The 22608-nt window shown below is 47.8% G+C and overlaps 1 protein-coding gene across 1 annotated transcript in view; it reads left to right on the plus strand.

Annotated features, from left to right (window-relative positions):
• Positions 1 to 22608, plus strand: part of LOC134094427 (myosin-10) — a 53787-nt gene that overhangs the window by 1964 nt on the left and 29215 nt on the right. Inside the window, exons 2-5 of the mRNA XM_062547941.1 lie at positions 995 to 1367; positions 7550 to 7706; positions 19954 to 19981; positions 22490 to 22589. Coding sequence (XP_062403925.1) covers positions 1023 to 1367; positions 7550 to 7706; positions 19954 to 19981; positions 22490 to 22589 — 630 coding nt within the window. The 5' untranslated portion in view covers positions 995 to 1022. The remainder of the gene's footprint in view (positions 1 to 994; positions 1368 to 7549; positions 7707 to 19953; positions 19982 to 22489; positions 22590 to 22608) is intronic.

A 22608-nucleotide genomic window follows, 5' to 3' on the forward strand; every position in this document is an offset into this window, starting at 1 on the left:
GGGCCTTTGTGCAGTGGAAAAACAGCTGCTCTTTCTTGTGGAGCATTGAAGCCCTTTTATCTGAGCTTGAAATGACAGCCATATTTATTCACTCACATTTCAGTCAGTTGTGAAATGTCTCAAGTCAGCTGTGAGATGTGCTTCATGGCCAAAGCATTTAGTGTTAAAATAGAGCAAGTGCTCTGGTGTGGTTTGTGCACTCAATGGGTCATCCTTTTTCTGGGCTTTAATCCACTTGAAACGTGTCCTTTTGAGGTAGCCTACTTTTCCAGTTAGAACATAGATAGATCATTCTTGATTTATAGATGTAGACATTTGTAGGGTCCAACGTCCTTTCCAGTAGAGTGTAGGGCTGTGTGATATGACCCAAATCTCATATCCTGATATGGGTCCATTCATTATGCTGAAAACGGGACACATCACAATAAAGAGAATGATCTGTAAATTCAATGAAAGTTAATTTAGCCACATGAAAAGATATTTTTCCATGTGGTTATATTAACTACGATTAACAATAACTATGCTTTTACATTTTGAATCCTATACTGCAGACGATACTATGGCACAGCCCAAGTAGATGGGAATTGGTGTGTTAAAGATCATGCCTGGAAATCTGTTTTTCAGATTTGAGTTTTTCCCTATTGTAATTGATCCGAATGCGTCAGTGTACATCACTTAAAAAAGAAAAGTGTGGAAGGGGTGTTGGCATTCCCATGCTGTACTGAAATGAAAAGGTAATTGAAGTCATACGTGTGAAATGGTTTAAGGTGGTTATAAGGTTATACTGTAGGTCAGGTTATAATTCAGAATACTTAAATTACAAAATACTTGAAGTGCAGGTAGATATGAGTAAATCCTCCCCTTGTCTTCAGAAACTTGACCACTGAAGACCATGACTTTGTGCTTGTTTTGTCCCCTGGCCCGACTGAACCCTCATGACCGTTATCACTCTGGGGGCTCAGGTGTCTAATCTGTGTCCCTCGTTCTCTGCCAGGTGGCCTGTCCTGTCCTGACGAGCAGAGATGACTCAGCGGAGCGGGCAGGAGGACCCGGAGCGGTACCTGTTTGTGGACCGGGCGGTGGTCTACAACCCTGCCCAGCAGGCCGACTGGACGGCCAAGAAGCTGGTGTGGGTGCCGTCGGAGCGCCATGGCTTCGAGGCGGCCAGCATACGGGAGGAGCGGGGCGACGAGGTGGTGGTGGAACTGGCCGAGAACGGCAAGAAGGCGATGGTCAACAAGGACGACATCCAGAAGATGAACCCGCCCAAGTTCAGCAAGGTGGAGGACATGGCTGAGCTCACCTGCCTCAACGAGGCGTCCGTGCTGCACAACCTGAAGGACCGCTACTACTCCGGCCTCATCTACGTGAGTGTCCCGCCACACCAGCACGCAGCTCTTAGATAAAAGTTTAAAAATGGTTTCAGATTAGATTTTTCATTACTCCAAAGCTTTTATATGTCTATAAATGTGTATTAAAGGAGAAATCCGAGAAATTCACATTGATCTTGAGGTCATGAGTACTGTCGATATGAAAAAAAACTGAAGACAATCGGTTTTACCTAGCTGGAGTTGCTACAGCCAGCAGTTAACGCAGCCAGGCAGCCAGGGCATGTACATTGGGGCTCTTGGAAACTATGTGAAAACTCGCCGGATTTCTCCTTTACTGTAAGTTGTTGTAGCTGGTCCTCCTTGTTCTGTGAGTGTTTGACAGGAGTTGAACTCTGTTGACACTAAACGTAATATGATGTCACATATTCAGTTGCAAGACCGCATTAATGCATCTCTCATCAAACCCTTGCACTGAAGACTCAGTGGGTGTGGCTTCGTCATCATAGTGAATAAAAGACCAGCGGCGGCCTCTGCCAGTCTCTTTAGTGTTTCTCACTCATTCTGACAAACATGTGGGTGTTTGATGGTGTTTGACTTGTGACTGTAATGGAGACGGTTCAGGAAGATCTGTGGAAGATTAAGTGCTGTCACAGTAGATCGTCTGCCTCTGAGATGTCCTTAAAACCCCTTATCCTGTGATATTAGTGACGTGGAGACGTGGACTAATAATGGGCCTGTCCCTTGTGGTCTTGACCTACTTTGTGGCATTCATTCCAAGAATAGAGGGATAGTTTGGTGGTCGCTTGAGACCAGAAAGAGAGAGGGAGAGAGGAGAGAGGGATATAGAGAGAGAGAGCAGAGGAGAGAGGGATAGAGAGAGAGAGAGAGAGAGAGAAAGAGGGAGCGAGAGCAGAGGACAGTGCAGCTGGTTGGGCTCCACAGCTCAAGTCAGTTCTTTCGTTTCCCTCAGTGGCCAAGAGGGCCTTAGATGAGGTCATGCTGGAATTTCAATGGGGGCCACTCTTTCACATGGCTCTCTGGATGCAGCCAGAGGAGGCCCGAACGCCCAAGTGCCAAAGAGATAATGATCATTTGTCCTGTTTGGGGTTTCGGGGAGTTTCAAGGACAGTTTAGCGGCGTTTTAGACTCTAAAGAGAAATCAAATGCATAATGTGAACGTGGTCTTTGTCTCCCCTCGTGGGGGGGGGTGGCTGAGCGTTTCCTCGACAGAATTCCCCCTCAGCCCCCTGGCCTCCTGTCAACAAGGGCTGTTAACACGCTCGGCTGCATTTAAGGAGGGATGTTCCAGTGGCTGGGGCCAGTCGTCATGGTCACCAGCTCCCTGCAAGGCCGAGGCCCGGCCAGATGGTGCTCAGCCGCGCTCCTCTCCTCGCGGGCTCGCTTTTGCAGGAAAGCTCCGGGCTGCGCCGGGGGCCCGCTCTGCCACCGCCAGGCCAGCGAGGCCGAGCTCCAGGTGGCGGCTCTGGGCCGCCTGCCCTCCTCCTCCTGACGGAGGTAATCAGCCGCAGAGGCCGCGCTGAGTCACACACCAGCCCCGACGCCAGAATGGGGCCTTTGTGCGCGCGCTGATGGGCCACAGCTGTCCCGGAATATCTGGCATACTTCAATGCGGAGCTCCAAACGGCTGCCCCCATGATTAAAAAATAACTTCATGCCAAGTTAGCGGGCGCCGCGGCCCCTGATCTGGGTCCCCTTATCTGCAGCTCGCGCTGCTGACCTGCCAGGGGCTCCTGCTGCAGACCTGCGCTCGACTGACACATGAAATGTGCACTATGTGAAGCATCCACCGCACGGGGAAAGGTGCTCTGCAGAATGGTGCACTCAGAGACAGATAAGGGATGGCAAGCTTCACTGATCTCTCTCTGGCCCAGGGATGTCCGAGGCTGGCCTTACTTCTGAATGGTCAACTGACAGCCCCTCCACTGCACCCCAAGTGTGGAACTGGCCATAGGTGATTATTCACATGTTGTCTCCACGATGCCATGGGAGAGTGTGCAGGCCTCCACTTCTCCAGAAAAAAAGAGAAGAATGTCTGTCTCTAGTCAATGCTTCTTTTATTCTAGTTTCATGCCAGTTTGATGTAGAAGCATTCAGTTAAGTTACACTAAAATGTATCAGGCCTATAGCACCCGCTCTCACTGTATGTAGAGGCTATTAGTCTTTTCTGTCTAGTAAACATATGGTTACACTGTTGCTGTCATGACTACCTTCCGATTGTTGTCTCGTTTAGAGAAATGTGATCCTCAGAAGCACTGCGAGAGGCACACGATATGCAGCACACAAACCACTTCCCAGATCGATGGCACTCTCTCTCCTCTGCCTCTCGCTGATTTAGTGAGACCTCCAGTCTCGCTTTTAGTCCTGCTGGCTCCGGTCGGCGAGTGATGGGATGTGTCACTCCACGAGCACGCCGCCCTCCCACTCGCGCCCTGCAGCCGAGCAGCGAGTGGGCCGAGGGGCTGACCCCTCCGCCGCCGCCGCCACCACGGTGATGAGTCAGCGCTCTGAGCACCGCGCGGAAGAGCGGTCCGTGAAGCGATCGGTTTTCCACCTCTGTGCTTACGGGTGGTACTTTGGGATGTACTGTAGTCGTGCCCACAGGACGTGTGTCTCCCAGTCTCTCTGTAGGATATGTACTGCCCCATACCATGGCAACCTTCGCAGTGGACATCGTGCCCTTGGTGATAAACTGATGTATTTAGGATGTGTTTTATAGAGTGCTGTGTACTCAAACGTTAGGTGTCCTTGGAGTTCATTGTTGCTCATACACAGGCAAGAATCTTATCAGTGCCTTCCTCTGAGCTGCACACACACAGACACACACACACACACACACACACACACACACACACACACACACACACACACACACACACACACACACACACACACAGTCACACACACAGTCAAACAGTATGTGGGAAGAGCTGTGAACTCCACTAGTGCTGATCTCACAGCCTCCCACTCCTCAACCCAGAATGAGTATGTGAGAAACAATGCAGAGTTTGCTGACCACCTCTTTGAAGTCTGATATTTCTCTCCTGCCCTTTATGCATGTGACATGCATATTACACCCCTTTTCAACTTTGCTCCCCACAAAGTCCAGTCCACACAGATAGACTTAGACCAGAGGGTCCGTCAATTTATTTTTTGTCCCCTTTCTTCCTCTCGGAAACGTCCCCTTTTTGTTTTGCTGCTCGGAGAAAAAGACGCCCGATGTGGTTGCTAAGCTGGACTTGGCTGTGGGCAGTGTTTGGACATGGGCACTGGGCACCAGATCAACTGTGTGAGAGGCCCTCTGGTCCCTCAGCGCTGTTCCGGTGCCCCCTGGCACAGGTCCCCAGTCACAGCAGCGCCCCTGTGGGCGCAGGGCCAGCCACGCTGGGCTGGGGGTGGTGGTGGTGGTGATGGTGGTGGTAGGGTGTCAGGGCTGCGCTGGGCTGGGCTGGGCACTCTCTTACCCCTGGCTCAGCCTGTCGGGGGGCTTCTCCGGGACATGCCAGCTGAGTCATCCCCGCTCCCCACGCACCCCAGCAGGCAGCTGATCCGTCTGCCTGGCACCGCGCCCGTTTTGGGGCAGGGACACGGATATGGCGCCCAAACGCACCCCACCCCTACAGGCAGAACAGCAGGGGTTCCCCTCGCAGCATCTGCAGCCTGCAGCGCTGCCCTGTCCGTCCCCTGCTCCCCGCCCTACATGTGCAGATGGACATCTCTCTCATGTCATGCAGCCCACTGCCTGCTCATACATGTTTTATCTCTCAGCCCGAGACAGGAGAGTCTCGCTTGGTGTTCAACATCAGGCCCCACACAACGTGCTGAGTGTAATACCCACCACACACACTGGCTATGACCTTGACTTGTTAGAGGTGGATTGAGATGAACTGAAGCCTAATTTAGCCACTGTGCTGTAATATCTGTGACATTAATGGTGTTTTGCAATCGCATGGGTAGATGTGCGCTGGCAGCGTTCACCCTTAGAGGTGTGATGAGGCTGCTGCCTGATCCTCTGACTCTGGAGGTGCCCATGGGCCCTACTATACCAGCGCTGAGCTGCTTCTGGCCCAGGACCAGCGTCACACACATTCCACTGAGCTGCACAGCTGAGTAGCTGTGTGTGTGTGTGTGTGTGTGTGTGTGTGTGTGTGTGTGTGTGTGTGTGAGAATGAATTGCCCCCCCCACCCCCGACCAGATTGTTGTGTTTACACTATTGATTCATATGAACCATTGATTGGATGATCCATCGGAATCTCACATGGCATTTCACGTATCATTCATCCCCTTTAAAACGTAGTATCGTATCGTACGCCTCGCTGCACAGTGATTTTGTGAAACCTCACAAAAATAACCCCTCGTCTGATGATCTGGATTTAGGCGAAGCTGCACTTTCGTTCATACGCTCACCCGTAATTAACGTCCCAGATCGGATGTGCGCCGCGCCGGTTTTAGGCGGAGTGCCGTCGTGCAGTCAGACGTGTTTGTTTTGGTCCCCGCGGGGGGTCGGCGATTGAGAGAGCCGCCCCCGTACGGCGAGACAGAACCCGTGATGGGCGCTGTGGGATCTCTGCAGGACCCCGCGGCTGCCCCCAGCATGCCTGCGCCACACACCCATTGTTCCAGCTTGGCAACTAGGTTAGCCGGCCGTGGGCCCTCCACACCCCTGCCCAGCACAGACAACATAATTACTGGAATGCAGTCACACAGCCAGGCAGGGCGCGAGGGGGTTGGACATGGGCTGTCGACCCCCGTTCCCTTACACACACACACACACACACACACATGCACACATACACACATACACACATACACACCTCCCCCCACCCTTCTGCTGCAGCTAGTGGAGAGCCCACCCGGCAGACAGGGATTAGCCGTCTCTCCTGACCTGCCCTCTGCCGCGTCTGCCGTGTGTCCCGCCACCGCAGCTCACAAACACGCAGGACGGACGCACCGCGCGAGTGCGTTGGTCACTCCACATCCTGTTTGGAAACAAACGGAAAATCACTGAACCTGGCCAAGGCACTGTGTCCTGTCTGTGCTGATGTTTATTAAAAATGAGAGAGATGAAGTTTCTTCTGTTGTTATGTGTCCTATGAAAAGTCATCATCGGCACAGCTTAGCCAAAGCCAGTCAAACTGGGACATAAGCTGATATTACCGTCAGATCTGCTGTCATGGTATTTAGATTTTTTTTCTTCAGCTGGCTGGCTGGAGCATTGAGACAGGAGTTCATCCTGACAGTGTGTGTGTGTGTGTGTGTGTGTGTGTGTGTGTGTGTGTTTGTGTGTGTGTGTGTGTGTGTGTGTGTGTGTGTGTGTGTGTGTGTGTGTGTGTGTGTGTGTGTGTGTGTGTGTGTGTGTGTGTGTGTGCATGAACAGCTGTCTCTCAGCTGGGCAGGATGTAAACTCACATGGGTGGATCTGGAGGAAGTACTGATCAAGAGAGTCTGATGCCCATCCACTTACAATTAGTGCAAATAGCCTACTGTTTTCAAATCAGAATTTGAAATAATACATGCACAAATATAGTCTCCTTTGAAGAGGATGTGGAAGACTAATGTTATGAATTTAAATTCTCTCTTGAATAACTCACTTTGGGTTGATGATGCTCAGTGCCTTTGTAGTGTCTGGTCCGTGCTCTCTCGAGGAGAGGAAGATAAGGAGTGATTTATCAGCAGTTTTCTTGGCTCTCTCCAATCTCTGTAAAAGGATTGATTCACTGGTGATTTATGACCAGCCTGCTCAAAGTTGTATCTCATCTGCATTATGCAGAGTTGCATTCAATGAATTCAACCCTCTCTGACTACCCCAACAAAGACTGTATAGACTACCTGTTCAAATCAGCTCAGTGGCTCTTGATCATAATGAATTCAACCCTCTGACTACCATAACAAAGACTGTATAGACTACCTGCTCAAATCAGCTCAGTGGCTCTTGATCATAATGAATTCAACCCTCTGACTACCATAACAAAGACTGTATAGACTACCTGCTCAAATCAGCTCAGTGGCTCTTGATCATAATGAATTCAACCCTCTGACTACCATAACAAAGACTGTACAGACTACCTGTTCAAATCAGCTCAGTGGCTCTTGATCATAATGTACTATTACACTCTGCTTAAGACACTGAGCACTGATATTATTATCTATTAACTGGTTATTAATATATATTTTGTTTGTTTCTGTCTTCCTTCAACAGACATATTCAGGGCTTTTCTGTGTAGTCATAAACCCGTACAAAAACCTGCCCATATACTCAGAGAACATCATCGAGATGTACAGAGGGAAGAAGAGGCACGAGATGCCCCCGCACATCTACGCCATCTCAGAGTCCGCCTACAGGTGCATGCTGCAAGGTAAGAGGCCCTGGAGAGGAACAGAAAACCTCACCGCTGGTTCACTGTGCACAGATGTACATGTGTTGAATGATCTGGGACCTGTAAAGAGACTGGCTAATTGGAAGGGAGGGCAAGGGACAAGGAAGAAGAGGGGTGTGAGAACAATGCACAAGAAACATTGATTTATTGAAGGAGTGGCAGCAGGCATGTACTGTATGGCAGATGCATACCTGTATATTGTACTGTGAGTGGACATTGTGAAAGTCCATTTTATGCTCATAGTTTAGTAATAAAGCTGTAAGTCCAAGTGCCTAATTTGGTGATGGCATGTTGGACAGTTTGAAGTCAAGAGGTCACAGGTAACAGAGCGGGAAAAGGGCAACAGTGAGGGACAGACAGACAGAGCTCACCTGACCACGTCTTTGAGAAGAGAGTGTTTGGCATTTGGATCAGTACGAGGCCAGACTAGAGAATGCTCTCACATTAAGTTATTTAATCAAGTGGCATAATAAGCATGGAACAAGTGACCCACAGTTCTCCATGTGCTTATGTGAAGTTCTTTTATTCCCTCCATTATGAAACCGTGGACCACCACTGTGTGCTTGTATATCTTTAATTAGGCTGCCGCACTGAGACATGCCATGTCTCACCCTCACCTATAAAAGTGAGTTTGTCGTCCTAAAGTGATTGAAAGGGATCTGCATTCACTTTCAACAACAAGACCTCAGTAATTACCCCGGGTTCACTCATGGAAACCATGGCTCAAACCAAAGCTTTATTTTATATCGCAGACAATCAAAACCTTAATGGCCTATTTCTGGCCTATTTTGCTAATTCAGTTTAGATGTTTTGGCTGGATTTTTAAAAGTAATTTAGTATCAGATGACACCAAAGGCCTAGAGGAGCAACCCATTTATTTCTCAAGGACCTGCTTCAATTTTGCTGTTTATTTTTCCACCTCGAGAGATAAATTCATTTCTCAAGTGGCGTCTGGTATGCAGGGATACGTGTGGAAACTGCCAGTGAGCTGGACATTTTTTCCACGTTGCATTACGAAGGGCTTTTCAAATTCAAAGATGGAGTGCTCACTTGAGTTATGCTCAGTTGGCCAGAGAGAGGGGAGAGGCTCCATCTGAAGATCAAGGACAGAGATGTACATTCTATCCCCCCAGAGGAGCCACATGAGGGTGTACACGGGACCGGGGTTTGGCAGCGCTGACCTTGTGTGTCCTATCTCCGTGCCAACGCAGTGCACATGCATTTACTGAGCCCTGGACTCATTTGGGGCAAGAAAAGTATGAGTAGGAGGAGGACGAGAGGTGTGATGGTGTGTGTGTGTGTGTGTGTGTGTGTGTGTCTCCTTTCCTCTAAATGCTGTGGTGTGATTGGGCCATTTCCATATTTCCATGTACTTGAGCCTTGGGTTTGTTGTGATTGTATCATATTTTTAAAAAAGCATTATATAGAACTTTAGCCTGACTAGTGCACATGTTCTGCATATGCAGATGTGTTTTACATCAGTCTTTTTTTCAACCTTGGATTTACTTATGAAGATGTAGCCTAAAATGCTGTAAAATGCTTGGGGTGAAATGGTGCCTGGAAAACCATTAGGTACATTCTCCTTGTCATTTCCAATACATTTGTAGAGAATAAGTGTTTAACATATTGCTCTTGTCAACATGGGAAGCTCAGACAGTCTGCATCACTGCAGGCTATCCCACACATACCCCCCACCGCTCCTTCATCGTGAACAAATGGAGCTTTTTTCTGGCTGCTTCCTGTGTGTGTTTTCTTTTCACTGGTTCTCTTCCCTCTCGTCTCCATCTGCACTGGGGGGGGCTGACAAGGGGGGTGGTCGTCTGAGTGTGGAAGAGCTCTGTACACTGGATATCAGAGCCAACCGCACTACCACTACTGAGATGCCTCGCAGAAAATGGCCTCAGGATGTCCCAGCATTATTGAATGCCCTCTATCATCACAGACATCTTTGTCGATCGCTTGTGTACTCGCTTGTGCAAATGCCTGGACATGGAAATATATGTGAAATGTATTCTTTCCTCCAATCCTGCAGCTCTCTCCGTGGGTCCACACAGGCCAGAGGCAGGCCAATGGTGACCTGCATTGTGGAGTACAAAGGGGCTTTTGTGTGGCGTTAAGGGGGGCTGTGGTGCTCTAGGGCGCCTTGCAAGACCCGAGCAGGACAGAGAGCCAGGGGATGGCCTCAGGGTAAACACTCTCAACACCAACGGTGTCCAGTCCAACGCCCCGTTTGTCTTGGTGAGGTAGAAGGCTGTCGTGAAAAACAGCACTATCCCCTTCGGCAGCCGCATCCTCTTGGAGACGTGTAATTATTTTGAGGCACACATGACAATCCCTCTTTTGTCTAAAGGCCTCCTCGTGGTCCCCCCCTTCCCCCTTAGCACACTTTTGCACCAGGCCTTAAACTTTAGCCCTAAAATCACTCAGCAGGATGTTGCCAAGGATAAAGATAGGGGATTGATTCAAGGATGCAGAATAGTTAGACGGTTAATTTTCAACCCGTCTGAATTTGTAACACAGACCTCTGCTGTATTGCTGCAGATATGATTTACTCCAATAAATATCAAGTGATAGATTAAGAAATGTGTTCCACAATCTGAGTCAGATGTAGCTCGAACATCTGCTACTTGCCACAGCTTGTAATGCAAGCACAAACTATTGCTTCTTGATTGCAGCATCAGTAAAGCATGTAGTGAAGTTTGTCATATTAAGGTGGCGTGAATTTTCTGGTGTTTTTGGAGAGAGGACATGCGGGCTTGTCTCCCATGAAAAGTTCATTATCCCCACAGCTGTACCAGAGTAAATGCACCAAATCGTCTAATGAAACGCTGAAGGGCGTCTGGACTCGCAGAGGAGAACGATAATTTTAGCTTGGCCAGGGTGCCACTCTGAGTCCAGATGGACCGCTAAATGAGGTGTAACTTTTACAAAGCGAGGCTTTGCAGTTCACCCCCCTCCACAGCATGACCTACGCCACCTGAACGCCAGACGCACACATCTGTCATTGATTACACCGCCAGATCTTTTTCCATAATATGTCCCTCTTGGCTGTTGACACCATGCATGAAAAGGCTGATTTTCACATTTGTGTAACTTGCACTCTGGAAATAATGCTTTTAAAAAAAACACACAAAAAAAACACATGTTGCCAAGCTGCTCTGTGCCTAGGGTTATTTGCACCACACTTCACCAGTAAAGTAGGCAGTAGAGCAAAAAAGCATCTTTTTACATTTTATGGCGCTATTATAGCTTAGGACTAATCAGTAATCATCATAGTGTAATTATGGTTAGTTGGCCCAGTGGTTAGTGCCAAGAAAAAGTTCCCAGCCTGGTTGTGTATCTTCTGTCACAGATTTTTGGAATGATAGATATTGATTTTGGAATGCCTTATTCCTGGCTTTAGATTGCTGGTGCATTGTAGATACAGCACCGTGTCCTTATGCCTTCAGGCTGTTCAGACCCTCACATGGATTGGATCTCTCAAAACAATGTGTGTTTCTTGTGTGATACAGTGTGCTTAAATGCCCACGGTGGGGAAACTCTACAGTCCTTTTTCCACCTGGTACCAATAGAAGCTTTGATGAATAATAGTGGTCGTTGTGATCAGGTTCTTTTGAACTGAATCCAGGGCTTTGCATCCAGGCTTTCATCTGTCCTTGAAGCAGTGGAACTCTTAGGGCGCTGAGAGATTACAAGAGCTACGTTTCAGAGTGACTCCAAAGGGAACCTCAAAAGGTGGACTTGCAGACAGGTTTCTTTCAGGTACGGCTTCCTCAATATCCCAGTGTGAAGATAAGAATGGAGTAATCAGACAGAGAACCATGATACGATCTTTGGATTTGACTCTGCATTCTTCCACTGCCAGTTCAGCAAAGTCTTGTGGTTTAGTTTATTGAATCGCAGAACGCTGGAGTCTGCTGGATTCTCCTCGGCTGCTCCAGAGTTTCACTTAGTTCCTCATCTATTGAAATCTTCCCCCCTCCAACACAACATCCAAAGCTCGGCAAGTCCCCGGAGACAGAGTGTAGCTATTTGAGACGAGCGACTGTGACCTTTTTAGTGACTTGTTTATTCTCCCCGCGGCCTGCGGCAGGCCTGCCACGCTGCAGCTCGCGCTGCCCGTCCTCTGGGATCGGCCCCAGCTGCCCTCCAGCGCAGCCGCCCACGTCCTCCTCCTCCTCGTACTCCCGTCACTTTCTCACCGCACTCTGGCTTCTGCCTTTTGAAATACTGCTCCATCTCACCTCTGCTCACATCACATCCCTCCATTTTTTCCTCCAAAGCACCATAAATTTTGATTTTTTGTTGTTATTCTGATCCCAGATGTTATGTCTGCAGTACTGTGTTGGACCTCTTAGCCATGGAGCAGATTTGTTACATCCAGGGCCTTCAGCAGTCCTGTTACTGCAGTCAGTAAACAGGTGAATATGTTTTCAAGGGTTCTCTCTGTTCGTAAGACAGACACAGATTTATGTGTTTACCTCAGAGAATTTGCTGGAATTGCTGGAAAATCTGGAGTTAAAATGAGTTTAAAGGCTTGTGGAAACTAAATGATTTCAGAATAATCGGATCAACACGACACAGATGACTCCAGATACTAGACATAACAATATGTTTCTGTTCGTCAAGCCATGATGCCTTTACCCTTTTGCACAACAATGGCTCGTGGAGATGGAGGACTTGTGAAGATGGAGCACAGTATCTTGCTTAAGGTCTGTGTCCTCTGATGGCCTTTTGCTGGCATGCTCTCCTGCAGCCCATCCTTGCCACTAGAGCTGCCAGTGAGACTACAGACTCACAGCAGAGTCTGTTTGACAAATGAAATGACAGTTTGACTGACCGCATGCTTGTCTTCCTGCCCTGTGCAGTTGGGACAGCTGGTTTCATTTTTTGAATTGTGGCTCTTCAGCTGCACATTCATCTGAGTAAAGCTTAGCCTGTTTTACACTGTGTGGGAATTGCATCTCATAACGTTTTCGGCTCTCTAGAGATTAGATTTCTTTTGACCTTGCTCTTTGGGTTTGACTCCTTTAGGTTGAACCTTTTTTGTGTCGCCTGTGATTTCCATGATTGTTTTTAAGTTGGCAATCCTGTGGAAACATACTGTAGGTTTGTTTTGATTCACCTAAAAGAAAGATTGCAGGCAAGCTATATACTTTCCCCATATCAGTTGTGTATTTATGCCTGGTTTGCATTTAGAGACAGCCCGTCCCTAGTAGGGGTGTGCACATACTGTATAGTCAAATAACCGGTTAACCTTTAAAGACTGTGCTACAATAATGTTAAAATCCCTATTCTTTACAGAATCACGATAGAAGTTGTGCTACCATGGTAGGATCAGCATAACACAGAAGTTATCCTCTTGACTCTACATCAGCAACATGAACACTATACTGTTCTCTGTTCAAGTCCAAGTTGTTTTGATGGGTAAGAGGATTGGATAAACTGCCCCCACTTTGGCCTTCACGGATCCACTGTCTTGTCTAATGCTGCCGCCTCTATAAGCTCTGAGCAGAGACTTGAGTGCCCTCTTATGTTCTTTACAGAAGTGGCAGTTGGGCCTTGCCTATTGTGTAAAGGCAACTCATATACTGTATGTGTTAGGCAGAGTAGCAGCTGTAAGCGATATTACATTCCTGAGAATAGATTTTCCTCTGCATAGCATGATACTGCAGGTGAGAGATTTAAACTCTTGTATAGATCGTTAATCTAGTTGTGATGAGTTGAGGAGTACTTAATAGTTTCAGTTTTATTGGTGCCCCTAATATCAAGTTAGTAAGGAGTAAGGAGCCAACAGTTGTTCCCTGTGGTTTGGATCATGATTTGTTTAACTATAATACATGATTGATTCTCTTTCCAGTTCTTTATCCTGCCCTAGGAGCACTCTCCTACTGGGATAAATTGAGCGGCTCTGAAAACTCGCCTGTGTAGAAAGCACATGCCAATTTTCCATGATCCCTCAGTGGGCTGCAAAGTGGAGCAGGACCCTGAGAATCAGCCCTGTGTGTGTATGAGAGGGGACTGCAGGTCTGCTGAGCAGGGAGCAGGAGGTCTGTGGCTGGCAGGGATGTGGTCTGGAATGTGTGGAATGAGTCCTACCACTGTGTTAATCCACTCGGAGGGGGGTGGAATGGGGCGATACAGAGGGGCCAGCAAAGGCCGGTCATTAGGGGACTCAGTGGCCCACAGGGAGAGATGAACCCTGTACCCTTGACTGAGACCTGCAGGGACTTCTAACGGAGCCAGCCAACAATGGGCAGCTTTTTTTACAGGAGTTTGTGCTGCATAGTTTTGAGCAGCTTAGTACGCTAAAGCGGACCAGACCCTGTTGTATTTGTTTGTAAGTGACCGAGAGGTTGGCTTGATGGGGATATCCACAGATATTTCAGTTCCAAGAATGTTAGGCTTTCTACACCTGCCAACACTTTTTTTGTTCACATGTTGTTATGTTGTCCTGTTGCTTTTTCCTGGAACGCATTCACAAAATTCCCTCCATCAATAAGCTACTTTGTGAACGACACAAAGGAGAAATGGCCTGCTGGGTTTTGTCGTGTTTTAGGTGAATACCCATTGCAGCTCGTTGCTTTTCTTTAATGTGGGCATTGGGACTCTGTAGTGCAGCCTGGCTTGTGCCCAGTGAGCTACAGGACCACAATGAGCTCACTGTCGATGTGCCCAAGAGCAGCTCCCACTGCACGACTGGCCACTGGAGAATAGCGCCGTGTGGTGCCAGCCTGCAGCCAAGATGACCACACTGGTCATACTGGCAGTTTAGCGTCCATGATCCGTGAATGAGATTGAAGGAGCTGTAGATGTAGCTGTAGACTCTTTTTTTCCCCCTCCATGTCAAAAATCCATGTTTTATGTTTCTGTAACAGTTTTATTGTATTTTCTGACAGTGGAAAACCAATTACATTTCTGCTTGTTTTTACATTCAGAAAGCATGTGAAATGTCTCCAGAGTGAGTCTTATGATGGAGGAAAGAATACTACCAGTCATGCAAGGCATGCAAAATTACTCCCAGGACAATTAAGCAATGTTTGTAAAGAACGTTTGTAAAAAAGAAATCCCCCCAAAATTGCCCCCTCATGCTTTTACTTCAGTAGCCATCTAGTCAAAATCCGCATTCTTTCCTGAGGTTGTTGAGGTCTTGGTTCTAGGAGAAGGCACTGAGAGGAGAGGAAAGAGCCCCCACTTGACTCGATTATATCCGTCCCGTGTGCTGGAGCTGGATAGATAGGAAAGGCCATTCTTCAGGCTCCCTGGCAGCCCTCTGTCTCTGCCTCTGTCTGGGACTGATATTGCCACGGAGCAGATTTAGCGGCAGGGATGTTTTGTGTGTAGGAGACAGAAGAGGAAGCGAGCAGGATGGAGGAGTTCGGGTATTATGACCGCACTGAGGAAGTGAGGTCAGTGTTGTCTTATCAGACAACGAGACGAGCCCCTGAACCCGTCAGAGCACGAGGAAGCCGGACGGAGCAGATGAGCCAACCAGCTGCACTCTGCACTCCACTTCGGAGGGGTTCCGACCGCAGGAACACACTCAGCACTGTTGCCGCAGTCAGGCTTCCCACCACCTCCCTGCACGAAACTCGGGCCCTCTCCGTCCTTGCCACTCCCTCAGAGGGCAGCCCAGTCTGCCGCTCCTGATTTCCTCCGTGACGACAAAGCAAACGGGTGAGGTCATTCGGAATGCTGTAGGCACATTAGCATTCCGTGCTCGCGCCCCCTCTCAGCTCATGCATGAATGATTCCCCCTCCACAAGTGTTGTTTTATGCATGCTTGTCGACTGAGCCATGCTGGAGTTGCTAATGCTCTCATTCAGATCACTCGGGTCTTACCTCTTCTCCCCACACACAGGCTCATATCACACATATCCAGATAGTCATGTGGTCAATCCGAATGAATGATCCCTTGACTCCGTGCTCCTTGCTCTAAGGGCTGCCTATCCCTCCCCTTTGCTGTATGTGGGTGTGAAAGGCTTAAGCACATGCCGAAGAGGTTCATTTCAGGGATCCACTGCAGAACCTTCGTGGACAGAGACCAGGTGTGTTTCAAGAATACTTTGGAACGCTGAAATAAGCTGTCAACCAACGCAAGCAACAGCCCGCAACTGAATGTTAATTGTATGGATCCCCTGTGAGCGTGTTATCTATTGGCCAAATGTCACTGACAGAGAGAGAGAGAGGGAGAGAGTGAGCTATGCCAACCGAAACAGTTTGGAATGTGACCAACGGGAATTGTTCCTGGCACACCATTGTGATGTTTTACAAGACTCTTTATCAGCAAGTCTCTACTCTCTCTTTTCAATCCCTAAAGTGATACAATGGAGCCAGGGGCATGAGTCAGTTTACGGGACGCGTCTGAGTCACCCATGCAGTCCTGCTGATGCAGCAGAAGGGCAGAGAGACGAAGGGAGAGCCCTGCGAGGTCCTCGCCCTCCCCACTCATTTGGACTCATGGAGCTGAGCTGCTATATTTTAATACGACCCGTAAAATTCTTGTCTCCTAGCATCCAGAGTGCAGCCCCGATAACACAAAGCACATGTTAATGAGCTGTTACTACACACCACTCTGCCGAGTCTGTGGGTGTCCTTTTCAAAGCAGCAAGGAAATACCTGACTGATGTCATATCAGCTACAAGACTTTTTTTTTCTTGTCTGCTTGAGTAAAAGCATTTGTGAAGCATGCTGAAGAGAGCACCCTTTTTTATGGCCACGTAATTGAATCTGGAAGCTGATAGAGGCAGACGTTTTTAGTGATCGTCCCAAATGAGTTCCGGAATTACTGACAGAGCTTGTGCTTCAGTGTCCACTTTAACCCCTGACTATGAGTCATGCATTTGCGGGAGAACGCAGTCCCAGCTACTACAGTACATCTGGATGCCCGGAAACGTCTGAGTTATTGATGGCTCTAGGAGGTCAGTGCCTGACTCAGAGGCACTTTTCAGCAGTTTTGTCTGAGGACACAGATGGATTTATGCTCAGTGTCCTCTCAGCCTGATTTATTCTCTGATTTATTCTCTATCAGACTGGCCTTCATCAGATATGATGTACCGAATGCCTGACCATTCTTAGCCACTTCAGGGCGAGAGAAATTAGAAGAACAACTTAACTGCATTTGGTCAATTAAGACTGACCAAAACACTGATGTGTTGCTGCAAGAACAATTGTGTCATTTTGTCAGATATTTTTAGAATGGTAATGACATTACCTTCCCACTTACCACATTTTGTGCTCAAACAACAAAAGCACCTTTTGGCTGGTTGCTTGGCCTTTTTCCAGCTGTGGGTCCATAATAACTCGACAGGCCTGTTTTTGCTTCCATTTGAGGTCACTGGGCACTGTTTCCACACCTGCTTTCAAAAACCAACATTAACATTGGAGCCGTATCACTGTGTCCAACCTTTGTGTTGCTTTTGGACACAGCAGCGGTTTCGCTTGCCCACCTGGACCGGGGCCATGGCTGTAGTCCACAGGTCAGTTTGGGAAGGAAGTGGCTGTTTTCTGGTGTTGCCTGCCTGTGCTGACCTTCATTCAGGAGGAGGGTCATGTTCCATGGCCCCCCTATCTTATCTGTTGCCCTCCAGCTCTGTGTGGTGTGCTCTGGGCCTGGGCTTGGTTTCATGGTTTCCTCTGTCCTCTAATAAACTTGTGCGCTGTGTTCTGTTACTGTCCACATCTGGGCAGGCTGGTTGGTGCTGCTGACTCTTGCTGGCTTGGAAAATGTGGAATGTCCTTTAGAGAGTGAACATTTATTGTGGAATTCTGTCCTCACATTTCCATAGGTAGCCTTTTGTGTAATGGCAGACTTTTATTGTGATGAGGGAACAGATATTTTTGTAAGGTGTTACAATTTAGCCAAACTGAACAAAATTGAATTGGAAATTGAGTCCGAAATGTAATCACCGATGAACCAATTATGTCATGGCTCACTGTGTTCCATATTACCCTGAAATGATGCCACTTCACTCCTCCCTGTACACATTAGCTGCAGCCGGTCTATTTTTGGGCTTAATATCTGGGCTGAGTGCAGTAGCTTGCATACCCGTCTCTCTGATCGAATCAGGTGTCCTGCACGAGACGTGAGGCGGTTTAAGTGGAAGATTGAATCTAGCTATTCCTACTGATTAGAGGTGGGCAATAATGGTCACAGCTGGTAGGTCTGGCCCTTGGAACATGAGCTGGCTGTCCCAGGTGATTCATTACCAGCGTCCTGCAACGCACACTGTGATGTAATGCTATAGTAAAGTAATTTGTGTCTCAATTCATCCCAATGAATTACAGGCGACATGCAAAGGCAGCAATGACTTGTAAATTTGATTTATGAGCTCTCAGCTATAGGGTCTGTGTTCTTGAAGTTGTAAAGTGAGTAAGTGTAGTGTAAACATGGGGTCTAGGGTACAGTAGGTTTAACTGTTTAAATTGATGTTCATGTTGTTGCTACGGACGTAATTTCTAAACTAAAGGTGATTTTGTCAGTTTCGGTCTGGTGAAAATGTTTTTGTTAAAATGACGGAAATTGAATCACAACTTGCTCACTTCACTTGTCTATTGGAACTCCTTCATCGACCTTGGACCATATGCAGTCTATGGACAGAAAATAAATGTTTGCCATTTGTCATCTCTCCAAATCTCACTGAGTTTTTCAAAATGAAGAGTAGATTTGACAGTTTGCTCCTAGGTGATTGGGTTATTTTTGAAGTGTAGGTGAGTCATGTTTGATGGTTGCCAGAATAGACTGAGACAGACATTTGACATTTCTGTTAGAGGTGAGAAGTGATGCAGGGAAGTGTTCCCTTCTTGTACATAGCACCTTACTGTCAACGTCCAAGTGCTCATTATCAGCCTGGCTTCAGAAGGACAACCAGAAGACACAATCCTGTATTAGCCCTTCGCTGTTTGTTTTCTTATGCACGTTGCCAAGCATCTTGATGGTGCAAGCCAAGATAACCTTTAACATTATGAACAATTGATGCCCTGGGCTTCTAAGGGCAAAGTATGGCCTTAAAGCCTAAAATAAAATAAATTGACGCTACTGTACCTACAGTAGCTCAAGTTGCTGCAACTGACAGCTAGAGTAGCCAGTCAGTGCTACACTTTAGGGACATGAGCCCCCATGTTTTACGCCTCCAGGGTGTAGCACTGGCTCGGTGGCCTTGAGAAACGGAGATCTATGTGAAAAATCGCCTTCTCCCCTCACCACTCATGTCCCACTCCATACTCATCCAGTTGTTTCAGGCAATTATGGTTTCAGTATTTAAAAGTCTGTGGGAGACCACAAACTGACTACGATTGCACCCTCCACCACGGTTGGCGTTTTCATTATGTTGGCCCAGACACCTGTTCTGAGGCTTCCAGCTCTTGTTTTTATTCAGTGTGTACTGTGTATGTTTTATGACCATGCTATATTAGCATCATTATGTGTTTACAACATTGCATACTGAAATATAGAGACAGCAGGAATACGGAATTGCACGGCCATTTCTCTTTTGTTGGTTTGAAAAGTCTTTGCTACATTTGCTGCTTGAAATATGAACAGTTTAGCTCTGAGTTTTGAAATGTATTGCAACATTAGCATATCAAATCCAACTTAATGTAAATTTATTCTTTTACTGCAGCTTGTTGCCTACCATTGCTCGCATATCTTAACTGACAGTTAACTGACTGCCTGGTAATTTGGCCTATCAGGTGCTAATCGCAAAAGCTTTTGGAAAATAGCTCTCTGAGACCTGTATTTTCCTGGCAGAGAGCTCACACTGTGTCAACTTTATCTCTCTCACACAGGGGCCTGGCATTTGCTTCTGAAAAACACTCCCTTTCCTCTATCATGTGTCCTTTGGAGGCCTTCCTCTATCGTGCGCTTTTGACGTTTCCCTGAAATTGTAGTTTTGATGGGCACTGCAAAAGAACTTGATATGTTCTTTCCTTATTTTTGAATGTCTCTAGCCTGTCAGATATCTGTTGATTGATGAGGTGGATTTGATGCCAAACTCAGTAAAGCTCAGACAAATATTCACTGCTTTGTTTTCCATAACCCCGCTCATGTTGCAGGCTAGTGTTTAAATGTGATACTATAGATAATATCTTTTACAGGGGACTTCGGAATCTTCTAGAATATGTCAGGCTTGATGATGAGGGCTTGACAATATTCCTGAACAGATCAGCCAGTGGTTTGCTAATGCTGCTGTTTTCTTCTCCCCCCTCCTCTCTCTCTCTCTCATAGATCGTGAGGACCAATCAATTCTTTGCACGTAAGTAACTTCTGTCTGCTCAGCAGGCTTGTGCTTCCTTAATCAATGAGAGATGATGAGTCCGCTGTGTCCTGCTGTACCCTCTTCACTGCATTTGCCAATTTTGGCTCAACCTTTTTCCTTTTTCTTTAACTCTGTAAATCCATATGAAATGACATGTAGCGCTGTGGCTCACAGTATTTGTTTTTCCCCTCTAAAATAATGTGTGTTAGACCAGATGGAAGCCACATGAACTCCTTCTGTCAAAGAGCACAACGAATCCTATCAGTCCTGTCTGCCGCTGCAGCCTACATCTGTTTTAGTCATCGCCCCTTTACAGCGCCACGGACCGGTTGGAGCACTACATCTTCAGTCTGTAATGAACATTTCAGTACCACCTCGCAGCGTTTAGTTGGAATTGCTACAGCGTGTGGCCTTTTGTCTCTGATGTGGTGCTCAGAGTCTGCATGAGCGCCCCACACTGCACCCTTGTCAGCGGGGCCCGATGGGTGTTGGAGCCCAGCGCTCCGTCTCCTGGCGTTTGGACAGTGCTTTGGCGCGGGGGCCCGCTTGGAGTTGCATAAGAGCCACGGTGGAGCGGCAGAATTCTGCTTGTTGCTTTTACTAAATCAGAGCTGCTGGCACGCTTCTTCAAGTGTAACCCGGCTTTTGATTTACATTCGCGCTGATGAGGAACGCAGGAGAAAGCACGCCAGGGGCGAGCGCTGCCAAGAGGGGATGAAGTGGCTGTAGTGAGACGTAGGGATGATGGAAAATTGCTGGAATTTTTGCCACCTCCTTTTTGGTCTCCTGCCTCAGTCGGTGGACTGATGGTTTCAGGAATCACTCGAGGCTTGGTGCTGTTTGTGGAATTAAGGCTGCTGAGTAGTTGGGGCAGGTCAGTTGAAGTATACAGAGACAAACAAAAATCTGTAGTAATTCTATATTAGCTCTAGAAAAGGTGGGATACCAAGACACTGATGGCCTCAGTGTTTAGTTCGAATGAACTAACATAAGTTTTGTCTTCAGAGCTGATCTATTTTTTTTTAACTGAAACTGGTTTGCAGGTAGAGACAAAACGAGGCCAGCACAGTTATTTTGTTGGATGGAGCACGGTGTATTTAGGACATGGTGTCCTTGTGTGTGTGTGTGTGTGTGTGTGTGTGTGTGTGTGTGTGCGCGCATATATGTGCCAGGGGAAGGCTGTAAGAGGGAGCAACAGAAGGTCACCTGAATCCAAGCGTGCTGGACGTGAGAGATGGACGTCCTGTGGGGAGCTGGAGCCTCAGCACTTCAGCTGGTCACCACGGCTACTGGAGGAGGCGTTATGCTTCTCCGTGCACGTTTGCGCACGTCGAGGACATCAGAATTATTGTTGGGAGGTACACGACACACCCTGCATGCCGCGTTGATGACACAGTTCTGGTCACGCACCTTGTATGCGGGACAGACACAGGACTACGCCAGGCCTGTGCCTCTCACAGTCGGCAAGATCAAGACAGACACCCACAGCACCCCGCCCCCATGTAACGGCCATAACTCAGGCTGGTCCTCTTTGTCTCAGATAGTGGAAATTGCTGGCTTACTGATAACCACTAGGAAATTGCTCAAGAAAAAAACTGGACAGTCACCCATACTGTTTGGCAGTATTGCCTCTGTCATTTTTATGTGCACATAAAATCTTGCAGATAAATCTTTCTCTCATAACACGATTCCTTTGTTTCTGATGACACATTTGCCTCTGCCCGAGAGGACTGCTGCATTTGATAGCAGATACAAAACACATCCAGTTATGCCCCAGCATATAAATGTTTGGCCAATATTAATAGTCAGTGGATACAGCCGTTTCTTGGTGTTTTATCAGCAGATTGTTTGCTGAGGAATTGGTGCACCCCTGCCAGGATGACTCACTCTTTCGTTCAGTCTCAGAGGAGGATCTTATTTGTACTAACTCTCGCAGCGCTCTCTTGCCTCAGATGATGGCAGTCGTCAAGAGGAGAGCCATTGAGTCGAGTGAGCTTGGCTCTGGACAGGGCAGGATCCACACTGTTCTCACATCAGCAGTACCAGAGCAGAGAGTGTGAGTTAGTGGAGGAACGCCGATGACCACAGCTCCAAATGTGGCGCGCACAAAACCGCGGCGGATCGGGTTACCGTTGGAATGCCTAGCGCATTGACTCGGAGTGTCAGTCACAGAGATTGTGCCGGGCAGCGCAGGCCTCCTCCGTGCGAGCTGTCATCACCCCCCGACCCAGTGATTCACTCCCCCCTCACCCTGGACGCTCCGCTCCCCAAACCACAGCTGCTGACTCAGGCCCCGCACACTAGGACTCACCAAGGCCCACATCCACAGCACTGCACCACAGCCCCCCCCCCCCTACCACTCGCAAAGTTATTTTAGCTCTTTCTGCCTTTTCTGTTTCGAGGAAGAGGGGTTTGAGCAGGACACATCAGGCTCCTGTAAAATGCAGATGCTGCCGGTATGCTCAAATGTCTCTGTGTTTGTGTTACTGTTGTGTCTTACCACAGGGGTGAATCAGGTGCAGGCAAGACAGAAAACACCAAAAAGGTCATCCAGTACCTGGCATACGTTGCCTCCTCTCACAAAGGAAGGAAAGACCACGTTCCAGTGAGTATCTTTGTCCTCC

Source organism: Sardina pilchardus, chromosome 1, assembly GCF_963854185.1.
Source record: "Sardina pilchardus chromosome 1, fSarPil1.1, whole genome shotgun sequence".
In the NCBI taxonomy this organism is placed as follows: domain Eukaryota; kingdom Metazoa; phylum Chordata; class Actinopteri; order Clupeiformes; family Clupeidae; genus Sardina; species Sardina pilchardus.